Below are 20,834 nucleotides of genomic sequence, written 5' to 3'. Positions count from 1 at the left end.
TCAGTTTTGACTTAAAATATTTCCAATTTGCTCTCTGCTTGATCTCTATAAGCTCTTATGGCTGAAGCGGTGGTAGATGACTTTTTTTTCTTCTAGACTAAAGATGTCAAGTGCAACTTTGCTTTCTACCTTGATAACTCCTAATCAGAATGATCAGTAGGTGCTTTTGAATTCCACTGTCAAATATGATGCACTTCTTTGGCAGGCTGGTATTTAACCGCCTGAGTGCTGGAGACCCTGCTTATCGCTTAATGTAAATTACATCATTTCACTGAAAGTTCTCCTGTCGTATATCAAAGAATTCAGACATAATGACTGACTGCCCCAATTCCTGCTTTGCACTTCTGGTCACATGGCCTCAGCTGGTCACTGGAGTGTTTTTGGTTTAATCCTTTGACATAATGCTGTTTGCCTCGGTGTTGAGCAGGAAGACAAGTGGTGTGTCCAACGTGCAGAAACTTTAGATCATAGTGATAAAGCCAAACACTAATTTGGATACCTTTGACATTCATCTTCCTACCCAATTCTATGAGTAGTCTGAGCAGCCCCCCAAAAACCTGTTAACAAATGCAGTGCAGGCACCTTTATTTGAGTATAGAAAACAAGGATTCTCCTGATTCTGTACAGATATAGCAATGTTGTTTATACTATTGTGGATGCAAAATAATCTGAAGATAATGCCCAATCAAGTACAATATGTGGTTATGATTAAGATCATGCAAAATGTCACAGGAACATGCCATGGATTTGATGCACTGCGGGATAAGGAAAAAGCTTCCTACCAGTATACATCTGTTCTTGGCATGTAGAGCTGTAGTTTTGTATACTTGTGCTTAGATCGCCATCTAGTATTGGGCTCGGATTTTTGCATTTGTTTTGAAAGAAGTCTTTGTAGTCACGAGGTAGGTGCCTCCTCCTTAGGACAATAGTGTGCATGGGCATCGATTCCATCTCTAGATTGTTTTCCATGGAGGGTTATGATGGAGTTAGTAAGAAATAGAAAATATGTCCATGTGTAATGTATCGAAGTAAGATAGTACTGGAATAGATAGAGGTATCCGGGGAGGCGGGTGGGCGTATACGAATCTACAGCTCTACATGCCAAGAACAGATGCATACTGGTAAGTAGCATTTTCCGTTTGAGGCATATGAGCTGTAGATCGTATACTTGTGCATAGACTATACAGCAGTTACCTCCTTATTGGTGGCTACCTGTATCTGTTGCAGTGGTTTGAAAAAGTGTTCTTAATACAGCCTGGCTTGCACATCTACACAAGTGGTTTGTGAAGTGTGTGGTGTAGACCAAGTTGCTGCTTTGCAGATATCATCTAGGGGAATGTTCCCTAAGAATACCGTAGAAGCCCCTAGTTTGCGTGTGGAATGAGCTCTAGTGGGAATGGTTAGTGTGCGTTTGGCCTTAAGATAGCATATTTGGATGCATTTAACAATCCACCTTGCAATACCCGCTTTGGAAATGGGATTGCCCTTATGAGGTGAGGAGAAAGCCACAAAGAGTTGTTTAGTTGTCCTAAAGGGTTTTGTCCCTTCAATGTAGTAAAGTATTGCTCTATTAACATCTAACATGTGAAGAGCCCGTTCTGCCACGGAGTCTGGTTGTGGGAAAAAAACTGGGAGTTCAACAGACTGGTTAAGATGGAAGGCAGAAACGACTTTAGGTAAAAAATTTGGGTTAGGCCTATGAACCACTTTGTTATGATGGATTTGTAAAAAGGTTCTTGTATGGTTAATGCCTAGAGTTCACGAACTCTTCTGAGAGATGTGATAGCGACTTAGAGGACTGCTTTCCAAGTGAGGAACTGTAGTTCACATTTGTGCAGAGGGTCAAAAGGGGGACCCATGAGTCCAGTAAGAACAATATTTAAATTCCATACTGGAGAGGGTGGACCTCTAGGTGGAATTATTATTTTAAGTCCTTCCATAAATGCTTTAATAGCGGGTACTCTAAACAAAGACAAATGTTGTCTGTTTCGGAGATAAGCTGCTACTGCAGCGAGATGTAGTCTTATGGATGTATATGCAAGGTTACATTGTTGTAGGTGTAGGAGATAACAATGTTTTGAATAGAAGCATCTAGTGGATTGATTTTGTTATTTGTACAGTAAATTACAAATTGTTTCCACTTTGCGGTGTAACATGTCTGCTGGTAGGACGTTTAGCTTCTTTAATGATGTTCATGCAGTCTGGTGGGAGATTGAGATAACCAAACTCTAAGACTTCAGGAGCCAGATCGCATGATTGAGTTGATTGGGATCTGGATGCCTTATCTCTCCATGGTTCCAAGTGAGAAGCTTGGGTGAGAGGCGCAGTTTTTGATGAGGAACTACTGATAGTTCCAAGAGGGTTGTGAACCATGGTTGTCGGGCCCATGTTGGAGCAACAAGGATCATTGTGAGGGAATGCTGTTTGAGCTTCCGAACCACTAACGGAATTAGTGGGAGAGGCGGAAAAGCGTAAGCAAATTTGGCTGACCAGTTCATCCATAACGCATTGCCTTTGGACAATGGGCGTGGATAACTGGACGCGAAGCTTGGGCATTTTATGTTTTGATGTGTGGCGAACAGCTCTATTTCTATCTGGCCCCACATGTGAAAGAATGGAAGAACTTGAGGATGAAGTTCCCATTTGTGGATCTGCTGTGTTTGACGACTGAGCAGATCTGCAATTTGATTGTGTACTCCTGGGAGGTGTTCTGCAAGGAGATATATGTTTTGCGGAATGGCCCACCGCCATATGCTTTGAGCTAGTTGTGAAAGCTGTAGAGAGTGTGTCCCCCCTTGTTTCTGTATGTAGTACATTGCTGTTGTGTTGTCTGTACGGACTAGGACAGCTTTGCCTATCAGATGGAGCTGAAAGGATTTTAGTGCCAGAAAAATTGCCAGTAGCTCCAGGTAATTTATGTGGTGGTGTTTTTGCCAAGGGGTCCATATACCCTGGATGGTATGGTTCTGAAGATGAGCTCCCCAGCAGGTGAGCGATGCGTCTGCAGTCAGCACTATCTGTGGAACCGGGTCGAGGAAGGCCGCCCTTTGGAAAGGTTTTGTGTATTCCACCACTGCAGAGAGCAATGTGTGCAGCTGTCCACCAACACCAGATCTTTTAGCTGACCTTGAGCCTGGTTCCACTGACGTGCCAAACACTCCTGTACGGGACACATCTGGAGTCTTGCATAAGAAACGATGAGAATGCAAGAGGCCATCATTCTGATCAACTGCATGAACACTCGAGCTGGTTATGAGTGTTGAGGCTGAAATTTGGATATTAGAGCTTGCATACGGCTTATCCTGAGAGGGTTGGGGTATGCTAAAGCTTTTGAAGTGTCTATTGTAGCACCTAAGTATTGTTGAGTGTTGGACGGTTGGAGGGGGGATTTGGTGAAATTCTCAGTGAATCCCAAGTTGTGAAGCAGCTGGATTGTTTTGTGTGTGTGTTGCACACAGCGGCTGTGTGACTTGGCTTTTATGAGCCAGTCGTCCAGATAAGGGAACACGTGTCTGTGTTGTCTTCGTAAGTGAGCTGCCACTACTGCGAGGCACTTGGTGAAGACTCTGGGTGCTGTCGTCACTCCGAACGGAAGGACTTTGATTTGATAGTGTTGACCGTCCACCACAAACCTGAGATATTTCCTGTGAGCGGGGTGAATGGGAATATGAAAGTAGGCATCTTTTAGATCTAGAGTGGAGAGAAAGTCGCCTTGTTGTAGTAGTGGGAGCACCTGTTGTGACTGAATGAAGAGGTTTAACGGTCTGAGGTCCATTATTGGCCTGAGAGACACGTCCTTTTTTGGGATTAGAAAGTATAGGGAGTAAACCCCTGTGCCTTGATGAGGCAAGGGGACTGGTTCTATTGCATGTTTTTGTAAGAAAGAGAGAACCTCTTGTCTGAGAAGAGTCAGATGTTCTGAAGACATTGGGCGTTGTCTGGGAGGGATATTTGGGGGTATAGAGGTGAGTTCCATGCAATAACCATACTGGATAATCTGTCTTACCCACTTGTCTGTTGTGATCGAATTCTATACAGGTGGGAACTGTGAGAAGCGTCCCCCGACAGGATTGGGGTGATCGGGGGAAGTGAAGGGAAGTCACTGCTTGGTGGTAGGGGAGTTGCAGGTATTGTTACCGTGACCTCTTTCCTTACCATTGTTGCCTCTGTAGCCTCCACAAAAGTATCCTCTGGAGGAATTATTCTGATTGGGGCTCTTATAGGAAGAAGAGGGATGCTTCGGGCCAATAGGTTTGGAACCAGCCCTGTAAAAGGAGAGACAAAATGAACCTCTAGGGGTTTGCAAGGCCCCCATGGCCTTGGCAGTCTCCATATCCTTTTTGATCTTCTCTAACAATGTATATACTGTGGGCCCAAAAAGATGCTCCTTGTCAAAGGGCTGATTAAGAATAGCGGACCACACTTCCTGTTTGAATCCGGAGATTCAGAGCCAAGCGTGCCTGCTTAACAAAACAATTGTATTCAGAGCACAAGAGGCAGTATAGGCTGCATCAAGCGCACATTTGATGGCCGTATTTGTTATCAATTTTCCCTCCTGTATATGGTCATTAGCTTTGTCTTTAAATTGGTTTGGGAGATGTTGTATTAGCTCTTCAAGCTCATCATGGTAAGCTCTGTCCTATCTGGCCAACAGAGCTTGGGCATTGGCAATCCGCCAATGATGTGCAGCTTGTGATGCGATGCGTTTTCCAGATGCATCTATAAGTTTGGATTCCATATCAGGAGAAGGGGTGTTGTCTGTGCTTTGTGAATTTGCTCTCTTGCGTGCATTGGACACTACAAGAGAATCTCAAGGGTACTGACCTTTAATGTCTTTAATGCCTTGTATTTTTTGTCTATTCTGGTGTTAAGAATCCTGGCTCTGACGAGGTCCTTAAAAACCTCTGGTGCATGTTTTAACATGCCTTTTTTTTTTGAAAAACATGTTTTTATTGTATTTGTTCAAAGGTTAGTAGGTAGGGAAGAAAGGGGACAAAGAAAAAGAAATAGGCGACAACCCCGCCACAAATCCCACACAGGGGAATATAATACGAAGTGAAAATAAAGGCAGTGAGCAACCCATAACAATAGAGGCTCCATCAAATAAGGTTCAGTCTTGATGCTAGAGCCTTCTCAAATGTTCGCAATAGACTGTCCGATATCGGTAGAAGAAGGGTGCCTGATGCCATAGAAGTCCTGAGTCCCCAGGCTAAGCAAAGTCGCAACAATGGACAAAAACAAAACCCCAACTAGTTCCCCCTCCACCCCCGCCCTCCCCCAGTGGTGACAACATAGATACTCTCACACCATATCAAGGTGGGAAGTCATACAATCCTTTCATACTTGAAACAAGTGTAGTGCACGCAGTGTGGGCGGGCATACCGCAGACGGTAATCCAGATGACAAAAAGCGGACTAGAGGTCCCCATCGAAAGAGGAAATTCTTAAAGTCTCCCAAAAAGATGTCCGACATTCTCTCCATGCTCAAAAGGCCCCATAGCCTCGAGTGCCACAGTGATACAGCAGGGGCATGTGGCTTCTTCCATGCCGCCGCTAACGTGAGCTTAGCCGCCCCTAAGCAGAGCCATTGAATATGCTTTTCTGCCTTGGTCTGATGTTCCAACATTGGATCTCGGAGACCCAGTAGTACATGAGCCACTGAGCCCGAGATCGGGTATCCCAATATCTCCTTGATGTGGGAGAGTATCTCCGTCCAGAAGGGGCGAATGATTGGGCAATCCCACCAAATATGGTGGAAGTCGCCCAGTAGGCCACACCCCCTCCAGCATCTATCCGAAGACGTAGGGAAGATGCGATGGAGTCTGGACGGATACAGATACCAGTCATACATGGTTTTCAAATGGGCTTCCCTAAGACTCACGGAATGGTTGTGCGCCGCTATATCCTTCCAGAGGTGCTTCCATTCTGTATCAGAGATATCCCGATCCAGAAGAACCTCCCATCGCTCCATATATCGAGGGCGCGGGGCGACCGTAGTGTGCAGAAGCAGTCCATACAAGAAGGAGACTGCCCCCGCATCGCAGACGTGCGAAGCAGGAAGGACTCGAAGGAGGAAAGCGGGCGAGTAGCTGCCTCGCGGACTCCCGCCGAGGTCGCCCAGTGAAGGAGCTGGGCATGGTGAAAGCGCTCTGTGGTCGGGAGGCCATAATCGCGCATGCAATTGTGGAAGGTGAGGGGAACGTTCCCATGAAACAAGTGCGTAAGTGCTCGGCATCCACCCTCTCGCCACCGGCGATAGGGTCCCTCCTGAACGGCCGGCGGAAAGGCCGGATTGAAGTGGATGGGAGTGAAGGGAGACGGAAAAGTGGTCCAACGATCGTCACAAGTTACCGTATCCCATACCTTCAGGACTGTGCTAGTGGGAGTGCTGATGTAAGCATTCTTCGGTCGGTCTACTTTGGGCTTCCAAATTAAATCCCAAATCGACCTCCCCGCCACTGCCCGGTCCATATGCAGCCAGTGCTTTTCCGAGAGCTGTTGGGACCATTCCACTATCACCCGCAATTGTGCAGCTTTATAGTACAGGAGCATGTCCGGAAACCCAACCCCTCCCTCTCCCCTCGGCCGACGAAGTGTCGTAAAGGGTATCCGAGACCGGCCACCCTGCCAAACAAACTTCAACATCATCGACCTTAGACGGCGGAAGAAATCCGTGTCTACAGGTATAGGGAGGGCTTGGAAAAGATATAGAAACTTAGGGAGGAGGGCCATTTTAAGAGCATGTATCCGGCCGAGCCACGAGAGGAATTTCGGCTTCCACCGGTCTAGATCGCTTCGCACCGAAGCCAGCAAGGGGGGAAAGTTAGCCGCAAAGAGGGAGCCCACAGTAGGTGTGAGGCGCACCCCCAGGTACATCAGAGAGGTGGACGCCCACGACAGGGTCGTCAATACGCGCACCTGGTCCACGGCTGCAGGGGACAAGGTCAGGTTCAGGATATGCGATTTGTCGAAGTTGACCTGGAAGCCCGCCACTGCTTCAAACCTGGAGAGCTCCTCGTGAACAGGTGGTAGGGATTGAGTGGGATCCCCTAAGGATAACAGGACGTCGTCCGCAAAGAGGGATATTTTGTGCTGTTCCCCCGTGAAGGGTAGGCCCTTGATACGTTCATTCTCCCGGATCGCCAGCGCCAGGGGTTCGATACTCAAGGCAAAGAGGAGAGGGCAAAGGGTGCACCCCTGTCTCGTACCTCTAGAGTGAGGGAACCCAGCCGACCGATGGCCGTTGATCAACACCCTCGAGGTTGGCCGGTCATAATTCGCCTGAATCATCGTGATGAACTGGCGCGAAAATCCGAAGGCGGATAGGGTGCGAAACAAGAAACCCCAGTCGACCCGATCAAACGCCTTTTCTGCATCCAAACCCACCAGTACAGCTGGAATGCGGAATCTGGAGGCTTTCTCTATCAGGTGTAATACCCTTCGCAAGTTGTCATGGGTTTGCCGCCCCTTAATGAAACCGGATTGGTCCGGGTGTATAATGGCCGGCATCAGATCCTGCAACCGGCGGGCGATGATAGAGGAGTACAACTTGGCATCTACATTCAACAGGACTATAGGACGGTATGAGGTACAGCTGGAGGGATCCTTCCCCTGCTTGGGGATCACAGTGATCAAAGCCTCGGCCATAGTGCCAGAGGTCACCCAGTCGGCAGCCATGCCATTGAAAAGCGAGACTAGGCAATCGACAAGCTCAGAAGCAAACGACTGGTAGAAATAAGCCGTAAACCCGTCTGGGCCAGGGGCTTTATTAGGCTTCAAGGCCTTGATCGCCTCAAGCACCTCTTCCCTAGTAAAGGGGGCCGTCAGTTGTTCGTTGCTACCAACAGAAACCTGTGGGAGGGGGAGGCCCGACAAAAAAGCCTCTTGCGCTCCCGGGTCGAGCGAGTCACCTTTATAAAGCGTCGAGTAGAATCGACCAAAGATATCCGCCTTGTCCCCGTCCCGATGATGAATCGAGCCTCCCGAGTCCCGGATCCCACCCTATATATTCCCTTTCTCTCTTCTCACGAAGCTGGCGAGCCAGATGGCGGCCCACTTTGTTCCCCTGAGCGTACGACCCTCGACGAAGTCGTAGAAGGGTTAGCTCAGAACGGTTGTTGTAATGCACCTTCAGCTTCCCCCTCCCGACAGTGGGCGAAGTGTCGCGCGAGAGGGGTTCAGCTTGTGGGCCCGCTCCAATCTCCCAAGCTCAACCTCCAAAGTCTCCCGTTCCACCCTACGCAAGCGGTTAAGAGCCGCATTAAGTCCTATGCAAGTGCCCCTCAGAGAAGCCTTACAAGCATCCCAAGTGTTAAACACAGAGGTGTCCGAGCTCGAGTTGAGCGTCAAGAACTCCCTAATGGCTTTCCGTAATTCCTTACATGAGGCATCATCCCGTACTAGAGCCGCCGGGAAGTACCACTTCCGATAGCCGTCCCCCCCTCACTGACCACTGAAGCTGGAGTATCATCAGGCCATGATCTGATACAGAGAGCGGAAAAATCGTAGAATCCCGGACATCTCCCCTGAGGGCCTGACTCACAAATACATAATCTATGCGGGAGTAGGTGTGGTGTACATGGGAGAAAAATGTATAGTCCCTGGTCTGCGTATTTACTGCACGCCAGCCATCTATAAGTCCCAGCTCCTCCATCCTATGTTTAGTCGCGGCGGAGAAAACACCAGATTCTGTCCTCTGGGCACGGGAGCTATCTAGGGGCTGATCCCATACCATATTAAAGTCCCCCATAACAACTAGAGGCCCCTCCACGAAACTTCCCATCTTATCCAACAGGTCCTGAAGAAAGTTATTTTGCTGGGCATTGGGCACATATACTACTACAAACGTACACAGGCGTACATGAAGCACCCCCCTAACCATCAACCACCTGCCATCTTTATCACTACTCACTCCCAAGGGCTGGAATTGAACGGAAGATCTAAATAAAAGAGCCACCCCCCTGTGTTTAGTAGAGGCGGAAGACCTATATATGAGGGGATACTGCTTGTGTCGGAGCCGGAGCTCATCCCTACGGGCTAGATGTGTCTCCTGGAGCCCCACGACATCGAGATAATGATCCAGCAGGTATTTCCACAACTTCTGGCGTTTCTGCGGGGATTTAAGGCCCTTCACATTCCAAGTACCCACGCTAAGAGGCATGCAGACAAATCAGGCCCCCCTGCTCCCCAGTAGCTAGGTCCAGAAGTCCCCCAACACCCCTGAACACACTTTTCCAATTCTCACGCACATCGGGCATCCCTCCCTCCTCTCCCCGAGATTGGTTCCACCCGGACCCCTCCCCGCTCTTGCTCCCAAGTCGATAACTGGCCCTCAGGGCCCAGCATGGAAAGACAAACGCTGCCCAAACCCAATAGCAGCGGGCCTGCGAACAATCCTGTACGAGAACAGCCATCCATTCGTCGTCACCACCCCCACCCCCCGAAACACCTTCCCCCACCCTCCCACCCCCCTACCCCACCCTCCCGCCCTGCCCCCCGCCCCCCCCCCCCAACTCCCCAACAACCCAAAATACAAACAAAATGAGTCCCGAAGCAAACATACCCCGAATGAAATTTCTCAGGGGGCGTAGATGGGGACCCAAGAACGGATCTCCCAAGGCCAAAGACCGGGGTGTCTTCTCGGAAAGTACATTCATAGCCCCGTTACCTGAGTGTGCGGGCCCCTCCGGCACCAAGGCAAGCGACTCGAAGATCAGGCCTTCCCAGAGCTCTGTTGTGACGGCGTAAGCGTGGCAGAGGCCACAGAAGCCACTGCATTCCCTCGCTCCTGTAAGCTAGTTGTGCGGTCAGGCCTTCTGCGGTTCATGTCCGGGCCCACCCTGTGCCAAGACGAGGAACGGCGTCTCCTCCGAGGCGAAGGACTGCGACGTGCGGGCGCCGGATCCTGGTCCTCAATCCCCAGAAGTTCTTTCGCCTCCCGAAGAGATCGAATCTGTGCCAGCCTATTCTGCCATCGGAAGATAATACGGAAGGGGTGGCCCCAGGAGTAGGAGATGTTGTGCTCCCGGAGATAGGTAGTGACTGGACGGAACTCGCGCCTCTTCTGGAGTGTCGTTGCTGCTAAGTCCTGATAAAGCTGAGGGCGATGGTCCCGGAATTGCAGGGAGGGGATGTCACGAGCCTTCCTCAGAATTCGTTCCTTGACTTGGAAATCGTGGACACACACCAGTATGTCAGGAGGAGGACCTCCATTCCGCCTGGGCAGCCCCACTCTATGAACCCGATCCATCCTGATTTCCTGCAAGTCTTCCTCGTCCAAAATCTGGAGAAAGAGCGCCTGCACATACTCCCGGAGATCTCCTGCTTCACCATCCCATGGGACCGCCCGAATGCGGATGTTGTTCCGGCGGGAACGATTCTCCAGGTCCTCAGCATGGGCCTGCAGATCAATGTTCTGTTCCATGAGACGGATCACGTCCTGTTGCAGCAAATGGACATCATTGGCCATACTGAGGTCATGATCTTCCAGAGTGGCCACTCTTTCCCCAAGACCGTCGACATCCCTCCGCACCTCGCGGAGATCCGTTGTGAGCTGGGTTCGGAGCTCAGATATATCGTCCTTGATGGAGGTGAAGAGTTCCTTCATGAAGGCCTTAGTAGCCGGGGCCTCATCATCAGACCTCCCCGGAGATGCACTCGGGCCTGGGGAGGCCGGGGCCTGAGAATTCTTAGTAGTCCCCTCTTTGCCAGCTTTCCCCTTGCGGTAATTGGAGGCCATCGCTGTCCCAGTTCGTCGCCTGTAGGAGGGTGAAAGAGCGTCCCGCAGTGGAGCGGAGTCCGCTAGAGCCCGCGTTTAAGACCAGGCCAGGTTATCGCACAAGGCCCCAGCCACCCTTCGACGCTCCAACATCCAAGAAGAACTTGATGACTCAGACCTGTAGTCCCCGGGGGGTCCAACACCCCGGAGGCGGCGCCAGGGGAGAGGCGCGTGGTGGCATAGAGATAACAAGTCTGCCCAAAGGCGTAGTTCAGCTAGGCCCACTGGCCCCGAGGTCCGACCAGCGCTCTCCCCCCGATCCGTCTCCAAGCCCGATCGTGGCCCCGTAAGCAGCCCACCGGACCCGCGCTGCCCCTGGGGTCCCAGCCGTCAGGTAGACCATCCGCCGGGGGACGCTCTGCTTCTCGAGTCAGCCACCGCTTCACCACTCCGGTCTCCGGCCGAGCAGTGCGCCAGTATCTCTCCTATGGGGGCATCCGGCACTGGTGCTCCCCTCCCCAGTCCTCAGCAACCGGGACAGGCCAACCAGAGTCCCCCGGAGCCAGGCAAGTGCCCCGCAGCGCTCCACCGCTTGTCCGCTGCAACACCGCACCACGGGGGCCGAGCCTGTCTCCTCGGAATCGCCCCTACTGCAGGTAACGGTCCGGCCACTGAGCAAAGTCTGGGGCCCAAGAGCAGCGCCGACCGCCTCCCGGACCAGGCCTCGATCCCCGGCCTCGATTAGTCCGTCGGCCGCGTCTCCACTCCAGTAGTCCGCGGGCTGTAGGCCCCGCCCCCTCCCGGGGCTCAAGGGCCTGGTGCCAGGCAGACACCCGCTCGTCACCGGATGGTTCCCTGCAGCACCTTCAGGGAAGCTCGGGCTCCCCCTTCCGCCTCTGGCCTCCGAACAGCACTGGAGCGCCTCCCGCCGCAGTCGATTCCCCAGCTCGGAGCGCTGCGCTGCACAGGCCTCAGTTAGCGCCGCCGTCTCAGGGCCCACCTCTCTCGGCTCGAAAACCCTCAAAAGTCGCTCCTGTGCTGGACCTCACCCCGAGAGGGGTCTGGAGCAATACACCGCCCAGAGAGACTCCAGGGGCCGCCGCTGGACAAAGCTATGCAAGGCCGGGGCGCCGGAGGGGACTCGCAACACGTCCTACTCCGCCGCCATCTTGGCCACGCCCCCCTTAACATGCCTTTTAACATTGGCAGGGTATGTGTGAATTTTTATGTGGGTGTAAATGTTTCCAGTAAAAAGTCTACCTTTAAATGGTCAGAGTGTAACTGCAGCCCGTGGTACTGAGCAGCTCTGTTAATGAGTTGCGCAAACCCGATATTGTCATTAGGTGGTGATGGCCTAGAGGGATACAGGTCCGTGTCATTGTGTGGGTCGGGATCTGTGCTGTTATCATCCCAAGGATCTGGATTGTGTGGAATGGTATCTGCGTCATCATCTTTATCTGGATCTCCATTCCCATCCACATCACTATAGCCATCTTCATCATCCTGTGGTTGAGGTGAAAATGTATGTTGTGGAGAATGTACTGACGAAATTAGCAGATTTGGATTAGCTGGAGAAGGAGGGAGAGGGGGTGTAGTGTTAGTGCCCATCTCCTTTCACTTCATGGGTATGTCAGGGTGTACTGAAGTGTCCAATTTTCTCTTTTTAGGAGGCTTGGCGACAACTTTGCCAGTCTCTGGTTCAATGTAGAGAGTCTTTTGTTTTAGATCCGAAAAATCTGTTAGTTGTTGTGCGGGTACAATGTCTTTTGTCGGTGACGAAGACAGAGTTAGAATGTTGTTTAGCGCGTGTCTCTGAAGCTTTCTGTGGTGTCTTGGACGCCTTAGCTTTTGGTGTAGGAGTTTGTGGCTCCAAGTGTTTTTTTGGCTCCAAAGCTTTGTTCGGTGACTAAGATATTTTTGGCTCTGAAGGTTTTTCCGTTCCGTATGCTTGTCGTTGGTTTGTTTCTATGCCGAGGGCTTCGGCGTCGAGGATGTTTTTGGTGTCGACGAAGAAGGGTGTGGCACCTCCTTGGTTTTTTGGTGCCGAGGGTGATTTTTCGGTACCGGAATGGGGTTTGCTCGACCCAAAGCCAGAAGGCTTTTCTTTTTGTTTCATTGCCTGGCCCGACAGCGGGTCGTCTGAAATGTGTTGCCGGTGTCGACCTGAGCTTGAGGGCGAAGGTGTTACCGGAGCCTTAGGTTTGGTTTTGGTTGGGAGAGGGGTTTCGGTACTCATGGAACGCTGAGCAGGGGTGACTGCCTGGTCTTCGACGTCGGAGTCGTCTACTTCGGAGACAGAGATTCCTCCTTCATCAGCTTGTCGTTCTGGATGGAGATTGGGATCTGTTCCGAAAATGTCCTGAATCGAGCTGCTTCCGCAAGAGATTTCGTGACATCGAGCCTGACGGTCATGGATGATTTTCTTCGACCTGAGAGATGAACAGGCCTCACAGTTCTTGTCTTCGTGCTCCGGGGAAAGGTACAGGTTACAAACCTCGTGTAAGTCCGTGTGTGGGAACTTAGCACCACACCTGTTGCATTTTATGAAAGTCAATTCCATTGACTGCTGACGTGGTCAGCGCGGATAAGCCTAACGGCTCGCGTCGAAGATCGAGGTCGGGGATTTTCTATATTTTGAAGATACGCATCGAAAAGGAAACGCGTTTGAGACAATACCATTGAGTGGAGGGGGATTGCGCATCGAAGGGGGTTCGAAAACGACACCGACCCGGAGCGCAGCAAATCACATCTTAACCCGATGGCGGAAAAAAACAATCTGGAGATGGAGTCCATGCCCATGCGCACTATCGTCCTAAGGAGGAGTCACCTACCTCGTGACTACAAAGTCTTCTTCCAAGACAAAAGCAAAGTGCAAACATCCGAGCCCAACACCAGATGGGGATCTATGCACAATTATGCAATCTACAGCTCATATGCCTCAAACCCTTTATTTCTGACAAAACCTTCTAGAGAATTGCTCATCCAACCACCACGTAGTAGTAATGAAAAGCATGATCATATGTAATGAATTCATACTGCAAAACTAAAGTGTTACCAGTCCCAAGCAAACGTAGAAGCCAAACTTAAGCTCTCGTAAGACAAAGGTAGCAGCATGCAATGGCAATCAGTTGATACTTTAAACCACGAAGGACCAGATAATGAAAATATCAGAAACATGCCTAGACATGTCTGTGCCCCCTGCATAACAAGGTCACTGTTATTGGCTAGTAAATCAGCTAGAAGATTGCAGAAACAAAAATTGTTTTTGGTGGTAACATATAACGGGCTTCAAAACACCTCCCAAAATAGTCAACTGTCATAGAGTATACACATTTGGTTCTTGAAAAATACCACTACTACTATATGTATTGTTTTGTTTGTGCAGAATGGGGACACTAATTAATATATGGTTTTTTTGTACAACTAAAGTGACTGTGCCGATTCAATTATTTCCATTCCCAGCGCGCTACATAATGCGATGCTGGTCTGAGACTCATTCACCTAAGAGGGTTACAGGCAATAAAAGCTATTGTCTACAAAAATATTAACGAGTTCAAACAGAAGTTTACTTTTAGTAACAATGTTTTCTATGAAATTACGTACAACAGTTACTGCCGGAACAAAGAGATACCGTGTATTTATTAAAGTCCTGTTTGTAAGACTGTTGGTAGTCTCCTCAACCCTGCATTCAGTAGCTACTTTCTTAGGTTCAAACATTTTCAATATTACTGCATTGAGTTTTCAAAGCTCAACGAAGACAAAATCAGAAGCATCAGACTCAAGCACACACAACTTACAGTCCTACAAGCTTTTGTAAACGAGCCTTATCTGGCTGAATTCTCTGGTTAGTCTCCTTAGTATGCATCTGCATATCCTGCATGCCCTTACTTCACGTCTGCATGGTTCAACATAAATACGACGCATTACTGATTTACAAAAAGTGGAAATGTTCATTGGAGAGGGCTATATTCTCTTACCTGGTATACAGAGGCTCCACTTTCCTGAACTGAGACATGAATGTTTTCTGCTGCTGTGGGTGAAAAAAGAAAACAGCATTATTGATTAGTTCTCAGTATGGGCCTGCATTTGCTTCTGAACCAACCTGTCTGCGGTGTCTACCACAACATTGTCATTTATCTAGGTCAATCAAAGCATATACCTATCCTAATCTGACATCATCTTAGATGCCTTTAAAACAATCTTTCTGCTAAAAACATCTTGTCTTTCTCATATACTATGTAGTTTCTCATATATTCAAGAACCGAGGCATAACAAAGAGCAGATTATTCAAGGGTAGGCTGCAGGAATCTAAAAACATGAGCAATGCACAAATATGAACCTGTGCAATCTTGGAAGTTCTTATTTATATCAAGAATTTGGTGCCAATAAAGACATTAGCTAGGATTAGGATAGAAGAACTAGTTACTTCATCATTCACTTAACTTCAGTAAAATTCTTTCTGGGGGATATTCTATTTAACTGCTGATTCCTCATCTTTAGACTATTCCCCAGGTGCCTAACTGGATCTGGAAGCTTTGTCAGCAATACTTCTGAGTGCAACTAGGTGGCACCATGTAGCTCTGTACTGCCCTAGAAATGACCGAACAGAGGCACGAGTGCCACCACTGCAAGCAGACATCAGTTTCTTGTTTGACGCTGTCTGCATCCTCAGATGCAGGGCATTAAACAATTGTCATTACCAGTATGCAGATTCTAAATTGAGACCTATTTAAATGGAAAAAAGAGGCCACTCCACAGAACAGGATGTGGGAGGGTAGTGATAAATCTGCAGTTAAATACAGTACCCACCAGAAAGAGCATTACCAAAGGTAAGTAGCTTGTTTTTCTGATTAATTTTTCTAACAACTGATCCTTCACCTTTAGGATAGATACATAAGCAGCAGCTCTCGGACTGTGGGGGTGGACACAGTCAGAAGTAGCGCTTGCCCTAGTGGATAGAGCTTAGTCCTTCCAGAGCCTACTTTTTGGCCAGTGCATAGCAGATCTTTATACAGACTATCTACCAGGACAGAAACCTCTTCTGTGCAGTTTTCACTTTATCACCCTGTACTGCCCCACACAAACCCAACCACCTGATGGTCCTTGGTATGACTGATGTAAAAGCTTAAAGCCCTTTTGAGGTCTAAACTATTGAGTTGTTCTGCCTCTTTCGAGGTATGAGGGAGGGGCAAGGAATGCTGGGAGAATGATAGATTGGCCAATGTGGAAAGCAGTCATGACTGTCACGTTTCACCATTGGCAAACTAGGCATATATAGTCGTGTGTGGGGAGTATAGCTGAGACTACAGCTCCCATAATGCCTAGCTGAATTTGACCCTTCCTTCTCCTCTCGTTTTCCTACTTTAACTCCTCCCTGAGTGTGATCAGGTGCTTGTCACCTGATATCGGAGCTTTACTGTCAGCAAGATCACGGAGGAGATGGCTGTTATTTCGTCTGTAGAAACTTTTCCAAGGGGAAAGCCTTTTCGTTTGGAAAGTGCATTGCCGCGCTTTTATCAGAGTGAGTGCGCTCCAATAAGGATTTTGGTAATTACGAACGCGCTCGAAGGCGCAGCAATTCTTCTACTAGGCGGTGAGCCAGAAGCGCATTCTGCGCTAGATCAGAGCTACCGCCTTCTTGTGGCACACGCGCTGCGAATGTAGCGCGTGTGTGAGACGACCTTTGTTTTAGTTAATCGCGCTCAGAACGCTGTGCCCAAATCTGTGTCTTCTGGCTAGAAGGATGTTTTGAAAGCTTCGGAGTGTGATGCAATGTATTAGGAAAAAGAGCATGGCAGCGTTGGACTGAGCGGACAACATGCTAGTTTTACTTACTTTACTTTTTAGGCATCTTTGGTCCAAGAGAGAGCAGTCAGGATTAATCAAAACCAGGAGTGGAGTAACAAACGCCTAGGAGCCGATAGAAAGGCTCGGATTTCAGAGTGGAAACAAGGAAACAATCACTGGTGGGAGCAGTTGACTGGTATTCATGACACAGAAGTCTTCCTGCGAATTCTAGTAAGACCTAGTCACCCTTACAGGAGACCTGCCTGGTTACAGATAAGTTCAATACTAACTGGTTATATGAACATCACAATTGCTGTCTCACTGCTGGTACTTTATCACTGACGGAAGTGGTAAAAACATTGTTTATCTTCTTTTCTTTCTTTTTTCTATTTTTGAACCGTTTTTTATGTGGTATGATTGTGGCAGCATAAGATGTAAGTGTAACCTTGCATATTTCACATTGCTATAATCCACTAAGTAAGCAGGGATTTATGTGTGTTATGTTGTGTTTCAATTCACAAGAAGCACGGGCTACCATAGAGTGAGGTCTACGTGATCCCAGCCAAGGCTTCATTGTTTTGCTAAGCTGCTGCATGTTTATTGTTTCATTTATCCCTTTTTTCCCCTTCCCCTGTTATGGTATAATCTGTTGAGTTTCTGCATACTCGCAGGTGGTACCATATAAGGGTAGGAGAAAGTCAGCATCGTTCATCGCTCCCGCTGTATCTGGCTGATCAGGTTAGTGGTAACCTATTCTGTCAAGACAGAGTGACAAGCCCACGGTTATATACAGCCTGAGCGATGGATACTAACACTGTACTTACCTCAGTGTTGGAGACGTTAACAGCATTAAGAATGGAAGTGAATGCTTTCCGAGGGGAGAATTTAGAGTTAAGGAATGAATTGGGCACCATGAGAAGGGAAGTAGCAGGCCTATCTCGCAGTAGTCCCTCGGGCACGAGGGGATCTTCCTACATTAGGAATTGGACATTGCAACCTTCTGCTTCACATGACGCAGCACAAGCCCAAGGAGGTGTAACTGGCCCTGCCACCATCCAAGTAATTCAACCCTTTCAATTGCCACTTGCCCCACCAGAGAGATTCTTTGGGGATCCAAAGAAGTATGGAATTTTTTTAGGTCAGTGTAAGTTGCACTTTATGTGCAAACCTGCAGTGTTCCCAGACGATCAGTCCAAGACAGCTTTCGTTATGTCTTATCTGGGTGGGAATGCAGCGAGTTGGTCCTTTCCTATCATTGAGAGAAATGATCCCATATTAACGAACTTCCCTGCGTTCTGTGAGGAAATGCGCAAGCTTTTCGATAGAAAGGCACACCAACTTACACTAGATAGGGAACTTATTACATTGAAACAAGGCTCACAAGATCTCTTGACATACATCACCACCTTCAACAGGCTAGTTATTGAAACAGAATGGCCCATAGAAAAACAAACTTCCCTATTTTACCAAGGACTACGAGGTGACCGTAAGGATGTTTTGGCTCAAGTAGTCCACATGCCAGCTATTTGTGATGAACTAATAGACTTAACAGTTCAGCTAGACCATCGCCTTCAGGAAAGAAAAAGCGATAGACAACGTCCGGATTCCAGATTCTTGCTTTCACGACCTTGGACTTCCACTACGGAACGTACGCTGTCCTAAGACGGGTCGGAACCCATGCAAATAAGTGGTATCCGTGGACCACTGAGTACCGAAGAAAGGAATAGACGACGTAGTCAGAGGCTATGTATGTATTGCGGAAAGCCTGGACGTTATATCAAAGAATGTAAGGCCAAAAGGAGTAGTTTCTGTCCTGTAACTCCAGTTCTGTAGTAGGGGTATCTCTGTTATAGTCATAATCTAGTGAATAGTCCCGCCCATGTGCGTGGACCCCGGAGCAATCAAAAATAATCTCTTAAGTTGTCAAAACATGCAGAACTGCACAGACACTTAAGAGAGAATTTAAAGACAGATAATGCAGCCTATATCCACAGGCTACACTGTCCAGTACTTCGACTAGAAATTCCACCAAAAATCCACAAACCGCACAGCCTGTCCAGGGTTTTCTTACAGAGAAAACCTTGCCTGTAACAGCAAAACCCTCTGGAATGATAGAGAGGAAGAAGTGGACAGACAAGCCCCATAGGCTGCCATTATGTGGCTCAAAACAGGATACTGTGCCTGTAAGAGAACTTTCCAGAAGCCTCACAGTATCCCAGAATGCACTGCAGGTCCCCTTCACCTTCAGTTCTTTTTGAAGGCGTAACACGCCAGACCTGTAGTATTTCTTACATGAATATCTCTCTCCACCGGGGAGGAGGGCGGGCGCTTATGACTATAACAGAGATACCCCTACTACAGAACTGGAGTTACAGGACATAAACTACTCCTTCTGTAGTAGGGGATCTCTGTGTATAGTCATAATCTAGTGAATAGAATGGCAAGCCCATCCCCACTACAACAACAATTGTTGAAGGAGGGTCCGAGGGCAAAGTTTAACGACCTCACAGGTAAATACCACACCAAAGCGGCGTTGGAGAAAAGAGAAATAACACCACTACTGTGTGAACACATTTCGCAGCGAAGCCTGCCCAACCCAAGCATCTGCCCTGGTCTCAGTGTCCAGACAGTAATGCTTAACAAGGTATGGACCGACTTCCAAGTGGCTGCCTTGCAGATTTCTGCAATTGGAACACTACAGAGCAGAGCAGTCGTGGCAGCTTTGCCCCCAGTGGAATGAGCCTTAGGTTTACCCCCTAAGGTCTTATCAGCCTTTTGGTAACACAATTGTATACAGGACACAATCCACCTCGAGATGGACTGTTTAGAGGTAGCAAGACCGGTCCTGAATGATCCATAATTGATAAACAATTGGTCTGACCTACGAATATCTACGGTTTTATCCAGATAAAAATTTCAACACCCTCTTAACATCCAGGGAATGCAAAGACCTTTCCGCTGGAGATGAGTGATTCTGAAAAATCGTAGGCAAAGTTATAGTCTGGTTAACATGGAAGTCAGATATAACTGTTGGAAGAACTTCAGGGCGAGTACGCATAACAACCTTAGCAGCATGAAATACAGTCTACGGTTCTTGGCAACACAACGCCTGAATTTCCTCACCCTGCGGGCCGATGTAATGGCCACAAGGAACGCCGTCTTCCAGGACAGGTGCTGCAATGAAGCCTTATGAATAGGTTAAAAAAACTCCATCAATCCGGACAGCACCACGTTCAATTCTCATGAAGGCGAAGGAAGCCGGACAGGAGGGAACACTTTCTTTGAGCCTTCCAAAAAAAACCTTTTGATCACAGGGATCCGAAAGAAGGAAGTCTGTGAAGGCCATTTCCTGTAGGCAGTCAGCGCAGCAAGATGAACCTTAATGAAATGGACATTAAGGCCAGACTGCGCCAGGTGTAGAAGATACGGAAGGATGACATGTTCCTTACACGTCGTTAGGTCATAGTCCTTGAACTTGCACCAGATGTAAAACCTCTTGCACTTGTAAGCATAAGAAGTCCTAGTGGAAGGTCGCCTAACCTCCTTCAGTATGTCCATACAATCTTCTGGTAGATTCAAATGGCCAAATTGCACTAACGCAGGAGCCATGTCGCCAAACTCAAAGACAAGAGGTTGGGGTGCAAAATCTGCCCCCCGAACTTCGTGAAAAGGTCCGGCCTGCACGGCAGCCGTATGTGAGGAAGGAGAGACCGGTGAAGCAGGTCCGTGAACCACCACTGGCTGGGCCATTCCAGGGCAATCAGGATCATCCGGGCCCTGCACTGGGACAGCTTAATAAGTACCGCCGGAATGAGGGGAATAGGTGGAATCCATAACGCATACCCCAGTGTCCCCTGCTGGTAGTACCTGGAGGCGAAGTCTCAGCATCTGCTGTTTTCGGCGGTGGAGAACAGATCTACGTCTGGAGTCCCCCACCTTGCGAAGACTTCACCTAGTACTTCGTCGTTTATAACCCATTCGTGGCTTTCCTAAATCAGACTGCTCAGTGCGTCTGCCTGAACAATCTGCACACCTAGCAGATGGATAGCCGTGATCGTCAGTCCTCTGGCTAGAAGCCAGCGCCACATCGCCAGCGCCTCCTGCGACAGAGTGCGCGATCTCGAACCCCCCTACTTGTTGAGGCAAGACATCGTGGTCGTATTGTCCGTCTGTACAAGCAGAGAGTTGGTCTGGAAGGACGTAACAAACGCATACAGTGCCAAGTGAACAGCTCTGAGTTCCAGGAAATTGAAGTGATACGTGGACTCCATCGGGGACCACGTTCCTTGTATCTGTCAGTCTCCGGAATGCGCCCCCCCCCCCAGCCGTGG

General features: G+C 48.8%; 1 protein-coding gene across 7 annotated transcripts in view; it reads right to left on the bottom strand.

Moving 5' to 3' along the window:
* The window catches only part of CFLAR (CASP8 and FADD like apoptosis regulator), a 384,910-nt gene that overhangs the window by 126,702 nt on the left and 237,374 nt on the right, over nucleotides 1-20,834 (bottom strand). For all 7 annotated transcript variants that reach the window (XR_013608637.1, XM_078680198.1, XM_078680202.1 and 4 more), the window contains one exon: nucleotides 14,694-14,746. Coding sequence is in view for 6 of the 7 variants with exons in the window: in XM_078680198.1 (XP_078536324.1) it covers nucleotides 14,694-14,746 (53 nt within the window). In the remaining variant the exon portion in view is untranslated. The remainder of the gene's footprint in view (nucleotides 1-14,693; nucleotides 14,747-20,834) is intronic.

The sequence above is a fragment of the Lissotriton helveticus genome, chromosome 3_1, assembly GCF_964261635.1.
Source record: "Lissotriton helveticus chromosome 3_1, aLisHel1.1, whole genome shotgun sequence".
In the NCBI taxonomy this organism is placed as follows: domain Eukaryota; kingdom Metazoa; phylum Chordata; class Amphibia; order Caudata; family Salamandridae; genus Lissotriton; species Lissotriton helveticus.
Note: the sequence above shows the minus strand (reverse complement) of the source record. Positions and strands in the feature narration are given on the sequence as shown.